Source organism: Bufo gargarizans, chromosome 3 (assembly GCF_014858855.1).
Source record: "Bufo gargarizans isolate SCDJY-AF-19 chromosome 3, ASM1485885v1, whole genome shotgun sequence".
In the NCBI taxonomy this organism is placed as follows: Eukaryota; Metazoa; Chordata; class Amphibia; order Anura; family Bufonidae; genus Bufo; species Bufo gargarizans.
This window is the reverse complement of record NC_058082.1, coordinates 464,542,143-464,555,062: the sequence shown is the minus strand read 5'-3', so window position 1 is coordinate 464,555,062 and position 12,920 is coordinate 464,542,143. Positions and strand designations below refer to the sequence as shown.

The window sequence follows — 12,920 nt, the reverse complement described above, 5'->3', positions numbered from 1 at the left end:
ATTCCAGAAAGTCTTCCACCATTGCTTGTATCAAGTATATCAATTCAACGTTAATACACTAAAAGAGTGCAGTTTGAGGAAATAGTCTGTTGTGGTTGCTGACAAGTAGACAAATGTCCATTAATAGTGTTAACGGGATTGCATAAATTACTATTCAAATAGGCTATAGCTCTTGCACAAAATTGTGCAACTTTTCATGTTTTCCCGCCGCTCTTGGGAGGAAAAGTGGGTGATGTTAGCTATGTTAACTAGGTGCACATCAGATTTATCAACTGCTACTTTTTATATATGTGTTTATTGTTTTTATTATTTATAGTACAGTATGGCAAGAAGGGGGGGGGGGGTGGAGGCCCTATATACTGGCACAATATGAATGGGCACTATGGGGGCCCTATATACTGACACAATATGGGGGGCACTATGGAGAAGAGGGAAAAAGCACTATGGGGGCCCTATATACTGGCACAATATGGGGGACACTATGGAGAAGAGGGGACACATCTACTGGGGGCCCTATATACTGGCTAAATATGGGGGGGCACTAAGGAGAAGAGAGGAAGCACTATGGGGGCTCTATTTACTGGCACAATATGGAGGGGGCACTATGGAGAAGAGGGAAAGCACTATGGGGCCCTATATACTGGCACAATATGGGGGCACTATGGAGAAGAGGGGACGCATCTACTGGGGGCCCTATATGCTGGCACAATACGGGGGGGCACTATGGAGAAGAGGGGATGCATCTACTGGGGGCCCTATATACTGGCACAATATGGGGGGCACTATGGAGAAGAGGGGACGCATCTACTGGGGGCCCTATATACTGGCACAATATGGTGGGGCACTATGGAGAAGAGGGGAAGCACTATGGGGGCCCAATATACTGGGACAATTTGAGGGGGCACTATGGAGAAGAGGGGACGCATCTACTGTGGGCTCTATATACTGGCTCTCATTATGGGGGGCTCTATGGAGAAGTGGGGGGTAAAGGAGCACTATGGGGGCATTTACTGGGGGCCCTATTTACTGGCACGCATTATGGGGGGCACTATGGAGAAGTAGGGGAGTAGAGCACTATGGGGGCATTATATAGGGGCATTTAATACTGGCAAGCATTTTGGTGCCACTATGGGAAAGGGGGAGAGGAGCATTTTGGGGGCATCTATGTGGGGCAGTCTATAGGGGCATTTTATACTGGCACATTATTGAGGACACTATGGGGACAAGGGAGAAGCACTATGGGGCATCTTCTGGAGGCACTATATAGGATTATTTTATACTGTCACAAATTTAGGGGCACTATGGGCACCTAAGCTCAACTGGGGGCACTAAGTGATTTTTCTAGTGGCACACAGTACGGGTCATTGGAACACATGAGGGCATTCTGGGGACATTGGCTCCAGGGCCGTTTCTTGGGGCGGGTGGGCCGGGCAGCCGCCCGGGGCACTGTCAGAAGGGGGGCGCCAGCAGTGCACAGCAGGAGATGAGCGCTGCGCTTCCATTGTGGAAGCACTCACTCATCTCCAAAATCATCTCATCTGTATCGCCGTCCTCGGGACGGCGATACAAACGTCTGTAATGCGGCAGGGCAGGGAGAGGTGTGTCCCCTCCCTGTTCCTCTGATAGGCTGCCAGCACCATCGCGCCGCCTGAGCCAGTGAGGGACACAGGCCGGAAGAGGCTGCATCGCATCCTGGAGGAGGTAAGTATAAGTTTATTTTTATTTTTTTTATATGTAAAAATGACAATCCTGGCACATAAGGGGGGCCGCTGGGCTGGCACAGACATAAAGGGGGCTGCTGGGCTGGCACAGACATAAGGGGGGCTGCTGGCTACTGGCACATAAGGGGGGCTGCTGGCACATAAGGGGGGCTTCTGGCACAGACAGGGGGCTGCTGGCACAGACATAAGGGGGGCTACTGGCTACTGGCACATAAGGGGGGCTGCTGGCACATAAGGGGGGCTTCTGGCACAGACAGGGGGCTGCTGGCACAGACATAAGGGGGGCTGCTGGGCTGGCACATAAGGGGGGCTACTGGCTACTGGCACATAAGGGGGGCTACTGGCACATGATAGGGGGCTACTGGCACTTGATAGGGGGGCTACTGGCACATGATAGGGGGCACTCAGGCTACTGGCACATGATGGTGGGGGGCTCTTATTACTGGTACATGATTGGGGGGCATCTATGGGGGCACATCTTACCGGTACATGATTGGGGGCATCTATTGGGACACTTATTACTGGCACATTATTGGGTGGCACTATAGGGACATCTACAGAGGCTAAAAAGAAGGGGTATTTTATATGGGGGCTCTGTATAGGGGCATTTTATACTGGGACACATTATGGTGGGTACTATGGGGAAGGGGGGAGAGGAGCACTATGGGGTCATCTACGGGGCACTGAGAAGGGGTATTTTACTTTGGCACATTATGGGAACATTAGCTCAACTGGGGGCATTACAAGGGGGTATGTTTTGCACATTATAAGGAGATATATTACTACTGGGGGGCATTATGGTGGGCTTTATTACTCCCCCATGGTATGACCCCCTAGTAGCAGCCCCAGCCTCTCTCTGCTCTGCTATCCCTCTGCCCCTTAATCCTTATTATGAAATCTTTCTCATTAGGATAAAGCACATCAGCTCTGCCGAGCCCCAGGCCAAAGTGTGGAAGTGGTGTCCGAGATCCCCAAGGGCCAAGCCAAGTAACTGTAAGTTTTCATGTGAAATATGTTTATGTTATACACATATAGCCTACACTGTGCCACACAATATACAGTATACCGCTACACTGTGCCCCACAATATACAGTATACCGCTACACTGTGCCACACAATATACAGCAGACTGCCCGATCCCCTGAAGACGCCATGGATATGGCGAAACATGTCGGGGGGGAGTAATTAGATTTTAGACTCTAGGACATATAGATGCTCATAATAAAGCGCCTGACTCACACAGTGACAGCCTTGACAGGCATATCGTCGGCATCAGCACCACAAGCCATTAGAGCAAGCCGCAAAAAAGCCAGATTATCGTCAGTAGAGACAGTAGATAGGTTGTTACCAGCAGTCAAATAATAAGGCAGCTTCACAAAAGCAACAGCACCACTAGAAGGCAGCAGGGTGAATAGCAATAGCATTACAAAATTAGCTATAGGTCATCCAAGGCAGTGAATGTTGCAATATACGGCTACAGCAATTAGCCGGTAGTAGTGAGACAACAGACAGCAGAGTTAGCAGATACAAAGTATCTAACATCAGCAAAAAACTGATTACACTTTATCAGATTAAGGGTACAAACAAAGTATCCAAATAGCTAACAGTATATACAAATAAAGGCTAACCATCTAACAGCAACTGCAAATCAATCACCACTACTGCAACAACAGTGTTAAAAGAAATAATAAAATATCAAGCATACTCTATATGTCCAGAGATAGTTTTATTAAGTAGGTTAGATAAAAAGTTCATTATTTATTAACAATAAACAAATAAAAGCTAAATTTTAAACCAATAAATACAAGTGCACATGTCAAGAGCAGGCAATCAGTAGTCTATGACTAAATGTATATATAATAAAAGTGCCTCTACATGTGCAGGGTATATATGAATGTAATATATACACAATATACAGTATACCTCTACACTGTGCCCCACAATATACAGTATACCTCTACACTGTGCCTCACAATATACAGTATACCTCTACACTGTGCCCCACAATATACAGTATACCTCTACACTGTGCCACACAATATACAGTATACCTCTACACTGTGCCACACAATATACAGTATACCTCTACACTGTGCCACACAATGTACAGTATACCTCTACACTGTGCCTCACAATATACAGTATACCTCTACACTGTGCCCCACAATATACAGTATATCTCTACACTGTGCCTCACAATATACAGTATACCTCTACACTGTGCCTCACAATATACAGTATACCTCTACACTGTGCCCCACAATATACAGTATACCTCTACACTGTGCCACACAATATACAGTATACCTCTACACTGTGCCTCACAATATACAGTATACCTCTACACTGTGCCCCACAATATACAGTATACCTCTACACTGTGCCACACAATATACAGTATACCACTACACTGTGCCACAAAATATACAGTATACCGCTACACTGTGCCACACAATGTACAGTATACCGCTACACTGTGCCACACAATATATAGTATACCTCTACACTGTGCCACACAATATACAGTATACCTCTACACTGTGCCCCACAATATACAGTATACCGCTACACTGTGCCACACAATATATAGTATACCTCTACACTGTGCCCCACAATATACAGTATACCGCTACACTGTGCCCCACAATATACAGTATACCTCTACACTGTGCCACACAATATACAGTATACCGCTACACTGTGCCCCACAATGTACAGTATACCTCTATACTGTGCCCCACAATATACAGTATACCTCTACACTGTGCCACACAATATACAGTATACCTCTACACTGTGCCCCACAATATACAGTATACCTCTACACTGTGCCCCACAATATACAGTATATCTCTACACTGTGCCACACAATATACAGTATACCTCTATACTGTGCCACACAATGTACAGTATACCGCTACACTGTGCCACACAATATACAGTATACCTCTACCCTGTGCCACACAATATACAGTATACCTCTACACTGTGCCACACAATATACAGTATACTGCTACACTGTGCTCCACAATATACAGTATACCTCTACACTGTGCCCCACAATATACAGTATATCTCTACACTGTGCCACACAATATACAGTATACCTCTACACTGTGCCACACAATATACAGTATACCTCTACACTGTGCCACACAATATACAGTATACCTCTACACTGTGCCCCACAATATACTGCTACACTGTGCCCCACAATATACAGTATATCTCTACACTGTGCCACACAATATACAGTATACCTCTACACTGTGCCACACAATATACAGTATACCTCTACACTGTGCCACACAATATACAGTATACCACTACACTGTGCCACACAATATACAATATACCGCTACACTGCCCCACAATATACAGTATACCTCTGTGTAGGGGTTAGGCTCCATTCACACGTCCGCAAAATGGGTCTGCACCCGTTCCGCAATTTTGCGGAACTGGTGCGGACCCATTCATTCTCTATGGGGATGAAATAGATACGGACAGCACACAGTGTGCTGTCTGCATCCGCAATTGCGGAGCGCGGCCCCGATCTTTGGGTCCGCAGCTTCGCAAAAGATAGAACATGTCCTATTCTTGTCCGCAGCTGCGGACAAGAATAGGCATTTCTATAGGGGTGCCGGGCGGGTGAATGGAGCCTTATACTGTTTATTGTACAGCATGGCGCAGAGGTTGTATTGTCCGGCGTCTGGGGGGGGGGGGGGAGTTTTTTTGACACTCTTTTACCTAGAAATTTTACCTAGAAACTGCACTGATTGGCTCTATTGGGGGCACTAAGATGTTTGTTGTTTTTGGGGGACATTATGGTTACACTATTAGTGTCAGGGACACTATTTGCTGGGTGCAGTTATTTTTTAGAGCATTGTGTTCCAATAATTATTGAAGGGGGTGCTATCTGTGTGTAACTAGTATTTTCAGGGGGTTTATCAGTTTATGCAGTATAGTTTTGGGGGTGCATGATGGGATGTTGAGAAGGTGGGAGGATGATGGAAAATTAGGAAACTAAGATGTCTGTCAAACTCTGCAGAGAGAAGAGATGGCTAAAATAAATCATCATGGCGGTCTGGTCTGAATGGAGAAGATAAAGAAAGAGAACATCTACATCAAAGGAGACATCGCTGGATGTAAGAGGTGTGTGGACCTGTATTAGGCTACTTTCACAACTGCGTTAGTGATTCTTGCTGTTCCAGCTGAGAGCAGCCTGCCGGAATTCACTGGATCCGGCACTGCAGACTGAATGCCCGCCGCCCCCATCAACTACAATGGGATACGGCAGAGATCTGCCCACAATCGGGGGGGAAGAAGGGGGGGCTTTTTTGATGTTCGCCCTGTTGGTAAATTTCCCTAGAAACTGCCCTGCCACTTACCATGATCGTAGTGTCATCTGATGCACTGGCAATGACATTATCGTTGTGGGGGCACCAATCTATATCCAGTACTGGTGCTGTGTGACCGCTGACTGTGGGATGATTCTTATCCACGCGTCCTGTCTAAACGAAAAATGAAATATTATTAAGCAGAGGATATTTAGAGACTTGTAGATAAATTGAAGAAACATTCACTTCTAATCTCACTGTGATCATTCAAATTATTCTGAGCAAAGGGCCATCTGTATCAGTTTGCTTAGAATGTTGTTAGATTCTCCGTAACAGAAATCTCTGAGCAGTGCCAAAGGTATTTGACTATTGGCTATGATCATTGACTATTCAGTATCAAAGACTCCACCAATTCAAAGTGCGTGATTTCTAAGCGTCATTTAGGCAGGCGTTGAAGATAAGTGACACTTTTTTGGTGGCTAAGGCAGAAGAGGTGCATTTTTTACTGATATGGGAGTGCTGCATCATCCTCTTTTACATGCATTCAAATTAACAGTAAAATATGTGCAATCAGAGCAAACCTTCTTCAGTGCCCAAATAATATCATGGTACAATGCATGAGAAACTTGCTGTAAATAATTTTGGCACAACTACTGTTTATACACTTTTTTTCAACTTGCTTGAGAAGGGGCTTATCGGAAAGGGGCAGAGCTTAGTGGGGAAAGGGGCGCTATTTAATATAAACCGTTTAGCACCAAAATTCCATCACATTTCTGACATAAAAAAATCTGTCTTAAAATAAGCCAACCAATAGTTGGTATAGAGTCAGATAAAAGTGTCCATCTCTGCACTAGCAATGCACAGTGGTTTGGCTGGATGAATTATTGACAGTACCTTTGCACACTTGGATGTAACTGTAGGTCCATGGTACACAAGGAGTGTATGAAGCTGGCCTATGAGCTGAGCATGCTCCATACTTGGTGGGTGTAATACAGCTGACACCCACCTGCTGCGGCTGGGATTGGAGATACCTCTGTTCCTGGCCATTAAACCTCTGAGATTCTGTGGTCGATAGTGACTGCTACATCTCAGTGGTTAGACAGAGGGAGAAGGGTCCCTCTGTCCTCCTATTGTCAGCCCCGCAAAATTGCAGGGTGCCAACTGGTCAAATGGTTGATATAGCAGCCTAGGGCCTTCTTAGGCCTGCTATTATTAACTGCCCTTACATATTTCTGTAGATGGAAATATACAAAAAATCATGGGTGTCAGAATATGGTAATACAAAAAGAAACTAACTTTTTTTTTTTAAATAGTGAAACAGAACAAAAATGAAATACAAATTACATAAATTGGTAAAATTTTAGTGCTCAATGTATTTTTCAAATCAAGTTATAGTAAATCAAAAGGTGGCATTTAAACTGATTTCTTGTCTCGCCCTCATACAGCTATGTGAATGGAAAAGTAAAACATTTATGGCTCTTGGAAAGAGAGGAGAAAAAAATGAAAATGACAAAATGAAAAATTGGCCTGATCCTGAAGGGGTTAATTAAAAAGGTTTAATAAAGACATGCCTCATGTGTAACTATGCTCTACAGAGCCTTAACAGAATACCCAAAGTGGTTTGTCCAAGGGCCTGATAAATGAAAGTACCTGCAGGAAATGCTAAAAAAAATAACATTACCAACCATTACCTGTCAAATCCAGCACCAATGCTACACTGGTGCCTACCAGTCTTTGCTTACGTTTCTTTCACTCGTGACATGTTGTACATACCACATCGTGAGTGCCGATCCTTACTGTTCTTGCTTTATGGGATGCCAATCCTAGGATGCGAGCACCACAAACTTCATAACCAGCAGTGCCGACCTATTAGACTTTATATTCTATGTTGTACATACCTGTGATTAATGCAGCCAATGACTGGCCTCAACAATGATTAGCTGCAGCGTTTAGGTGGATGTACAGCACATCACCATTTACGGAAAGTAAAAAAAAACTGGTGGGGGTCACCATAGCAATGTCACTAGAATGGTATATATACAACGCATTCGGAAACTTCTTCAAACCCAGGGGCGTAGCTATAGGGGGTGCAGAGGCAGCAGTCGCGACCAGGCCTAGGAGCCTGAGGAAGCCCAAAGACCCTTGTGCCACATAAGTAAACACTGGTATTAAAGAAAGTGCATGCTGGTCAAGTTACCCCTCTGGCTGGAGGGAAGGGGTTAGGTCAAGAATCTGGCATGGGGACAGGGATGCCATTTAAATTTCAGGCAGCATGAAGGCTATGTGCATCCCTGCTGAACTCTTGCACCAGGGCCCATGAGCCTTTAGCTACGACCCTGTTCAGACCCTTTAATTTTTTTCACATTTTGCTATATTACGGCACTGTGCCCCAACAATCTGAAGTCAATATCCCATAATGAGAAAGTGAAAACAGAATCGTAAATTTTTTAGCAAATTTATTAAAAAGGAAAAATGTTAATTTCTCATGGACATACGTATTCAGACCCTTTACTATGACACTTTGAAATTTATCTCTGGGGGCCTCTCATTTCTGTTGATCATCTTTGAGATGTTTTTACACTTTGGTTGGAGTCAACTGGTAAATTCAGTTGATTGAACATGATTTAGAAAGACACAGCCCTGTATATATAAGGTCTCACTTCTGACAATGCGTATCAGAGAAAAACCAAGCCACAAGGAGGAAAGAACTGCCTGTAGTGCCCAGAGACAAGAAGGGTACAAAATATTTCTGAGCACATTGGCCTCCATAATTCTTAAAAGGAAGGGTGTTTGAAACAACCAGGACTCTTCCTAGAGCTGGCTGTCCCGCCAAACTAAGTAATCGGTGAAGAAGGGCCTTGTTAAGAGAGGTACCCAATGGCCACTCTGGCTGAGCGCCAAAGATCCTGTGTGCAAATGGGAGAAGCATAGACATCAACCACCACTGCAGAACTCCACCAATCTGGGCTTTATGGCACAGTGACCAGAAAGAAGCCTCTCCTCAGTAAAAGAAAAAAAAAAAAGCCTGGAGTTTGCTCATCACCTGCCCAATACCATTACTACAGTCAAGCATGGTGGTGGCAGTATCACGATGTGTGGGTGTTTTTCAGTAGCCGTGACAGGGAGATTGATCATGGTTGAAGGAAAGGTGAATGGAGGAAAGTACAAAGATATTGTGATTGAAAATCTGATCCAGTGTGCTCTGGACCTCAGACTGGGCTGAAAGTTCACCTTGCAACAAGACAATAACCCTAAGCACACAGCCAAGACAACACAGGAGTGGTTTAGGAGACAATTTTGTTAATGTCCTTGAGTAGCCAAACCAGAGCCCTGTCTTGACACCAGTCGAACATCTCTAGAGAGTCCTGAAAATGGCTGTACACCGATGGTCCCCATTCAACCTGACACAGCATGAAAGGATCTGCAGAAGAATGGCAGAAAATCCTCAAATCCTTGTGACATCATACCCAAGAAGATTGGAGGCTGTAATCACTGCCAAAGGTGTTTCAACTAAGTCCTGAGTAAAGGGTCTGAATACTTATGTCAATGCAAGATTTGTTTTCACTTTGTTATTATGGTCTATTAAGTGCAGACTGATGGGGGAAAACTTGATATTTTTTTATTTTAGCAAGCACCTGTAAAAGAAAATAAGGGAGTTGCCCAGTAAAAGAGCCACAACAACAAGGCCTCGGAGTTCAAACGAATAACAGGAATGAAGAGGAAAGAGGAAGATGGAAGTGTCACCGGGCACAGAAAATGTTCCAGGACATGCAGGGCTTGGAAGGGTGGTGCCCTAGTATAGGCTATAAACTGAGCAAAACAATCTCCAGATTCAGACTCTGGAAAAAGTGAGTTCTCCAATAGCCTAGGACTTCCTGACACATTTCTATTGTTTGCTGCATTAGGTCATTCGTATCAGAAGTACAGGATCAGCAGCCCAATGCCTGAGTCCCACAGTCTGTACAGCGAAGCTCTCCAATCCTTCCCGAGAGGTGGAATGTAGCATAATGAGTGGGTCAAGGACATTACCAGTGACCTGGGGAGTTAATGATAATACATTCTTGAGCTAAATAAAGATCGGCGTTCATGAGAGGGAGGGCTATGGTCATACTTACTCACTTTTTCATTCCATTTACATCTCAACACATTGATCCATTTTAAATCCTTCACCCTAGGACACAGATCTCCTGTACAGAGCACATGAAAATACTTGACAACTGTTTATAGACCTTCGCACATAGAATGATAAATATGATCTGTACACACAGAATGCATGTGTCCTACCGACTCATAAGACAACCACTAGTTCCTCTCTAGTTCCTCTACATATACATTGTTGCTGTAGGTCATGCATTACAATGCGTGTAAGTTTAGATAATACATCTGCATCATGGATTTTTTTTTACAAATGGATCCACTGTATAACAGATAGCACAGGCACCCAATGGAGCCCACTGACCCCACAGCATGCAGCACTATCCTCCAACGGAAATGATAAACACTCCAAACATAAAGGTTTGTCTGATAAACCTGCCATTTTCGGTAAGCCAGCAGTATAATGTGTATGTGGTGCTCCTCACTCAACTGGACTCATCTATCAGTAGAGAAAATGGTCAAGTGGTAAGATAAGCCTCCAAAGAGGTGTCTGGCAGAAGTTTTCTCCTCTCTCCCTATTGAAAATACATATAGACTCCACTGAACTGACCATGTATGTGCATGGGAGAGTCGGAGAGATACCTGTCAACCGAACATCCAGTCGCTAACTTTGGAGTTGTATGGACACCTTAAGATTACTAATTAGTAATTGCCAGACAACACCTATCTCAGAGGATACAATAGAATACAATAGACACCCATTGCTATCTAACTGAGCACACAGACATTTGTCAGAAGATAGAAATGTACAGAACAAGCTGGTCCAGGTGGCTGCTACGGGGCCTCGGACGTAATGGATGTCTGTAATCCATTATAGCCTGGGCATCAATCGCCGGCCTGTGCTCTCCCCAGCAGGGACATCATCGCGCCTGCTGGGCTGAGTAGACAAGCACATGGGCCGAAGTTTAATTCCTGGCCTGTGAGCGGTGTCAGTTCGGAAGGCGCAATTATGTCACTGCATCGCACCTGCTGGGGAGAGCAAGATGTGCTCCATTCTTTGGGGGAGCAGGACTAGGTGGGTACTAATGTTTTTATTTTATACCCCCACATGGGCAGCACTACTACTGTGTGAGGGCACTAAGGGAACATAAATACTGAGTGGGGGCACTAACAGGACATAACTACTGTGTGGTGGGCGTGTCCGGACGCCAACTAAGATGGCCGCTTGAGCGCTTGGCTCCCACCTGCACCACCACACTTTGGCTAGCAACATCTGAATCTCCGGCCGCATGGGGAAAAAAACAGCTCCCCTGAGGTCCTCTCCTCCTCCCCGATTTCCCTCGCCACCCAGGACGCTGGCGGAGTACTGGACAAGGGCTCCCAGGACGGCTCTCCTTGCGTGGCGCTCCACTCAGCAGGGAGCCTCCTGCCATTGCTCCCTCCCACCACCCCGGCATAACGCTCGAGCGGGAGCGTGGGAGGACCCGCGGGAGGGCCAGCCACCTTCCATCTCAGAGGTGGCCACAATATCAGGGGACCCTGTGCTTCAGAGAACTGGACTGGAGCTCTCCCCAGCTGCAAGAGAATTCCTACCTCTAAGCACCCAGGAGACAACATGGAGGCCCTGGAGGGCAGTGAAAAGCAAAGTACAGAGGACTCAGGTATTGTGCCCTCACACACCCCACGGATCTCATCCTACTCAGGCTCCCCTAGGAGATCACATATGTCCCTTTCTGGGGCCCCTTGGTCTGCCCCTCCTAAGGGTACCACATCTGCCCTTGCCGTTGACCTCAGCAGATCTCCATTCCCCACAGACACCTGGGCTAGCTCACCAAGCCCTCCTCCACTGGCTGCCATATCCTCCCCTGCTGCTTCTGATCCCCCACATTCCTAGGAAGTATACCTCAGCCAGTTCCCTACAAAAGAGGACTTTCAGATGCTCATACTGTATCTGAAGTTAAGGGGGCCTGCAGAGTGGAGATCACCGCCATCCGCATCGACATTAAGCATATTGTCGACTGTATGGACTCACTTGAAAATGCCCATGATGACACCTGACAGTACATCTCAGCCCTTCATGAGTCTGTAACATCTCAAACGGCGGCTCTTAGGGAAATGGGTCGGCACGTGGTGGACCTTGACAACAGGGGTCGTAGAAACAATATTAGAGTCCGGGCTCTCCCGAAGGTAACTGGAGATGAGGACCTTTTTGTCACTTTGGAGGCTATTTTTGATATGATTCTTGGAGAGCCGCCCTCGCATAAGATTAAATTGGACAGAGTCCACAGTGCGCTCAAACCCAAGGGCACTACTGCTCGTCCCAGGGACATAATCTGCAGTGTCCATGATTACTTTCTCAAAAAAGCCATTATGGCAAAGGCCTGGGCTCTACGCAATTTTGAATTTGACGGAGCCCCAGTGCAGCTTTTTCCTGACCTCTCCTGGCTTACCCTGCAAAAAAGACGGTCAAATAGCATATTGATGGGGATTTCCATTGCCCTGTCAATGCGTCAACAGGGAAAGACAGCAACCCTTCGCTCCTTTTCAGATCTTCACCCTTTCTGTGAGATGTTGGGACTTCCTGTACCTGCAATGGCAGACTGGGAGATCAAACCCACTGTCCCACCACTGCCTAGGGTCTGGTTAATTCTTTAAAGTTATCTTGTTTTCTTTTTTGTAGTGCGGGCCTACCCGAGCACTGGTTGACCTTAGAAGGTCTTGATAGTCGGTATTTGCTCCGTAAGGAGCCTCTGTCAGTTGACCTCTG

General features: G+C 45.8%; 1 protein-coding gene across 2 annotated transcripts in view; it reads right to left on the bottom strand.

Annotated features, from left to right (window-relative positions):
- The window catches only part of CORO6 (coronin 6), a 147,550-nt gene that overhangs the window by 48,449 nt on the left and 86,181 nt on the right, over positions 1 to 12,920 (bottom strand). For both annotated transcript variants that reach the window (XM_044283644.1, XM_044283643.1), the window contains exon 3: positions 6,110 to 6,232. In XM_044283644.1, coding sequence (XP_044139579.1) covers positions 6,110 to 6,232 — 123 coding nt within the window. The remainder of the gene's footprint in view (positions 1 to 6,109; positions 6,233 to 12,920) is intronic.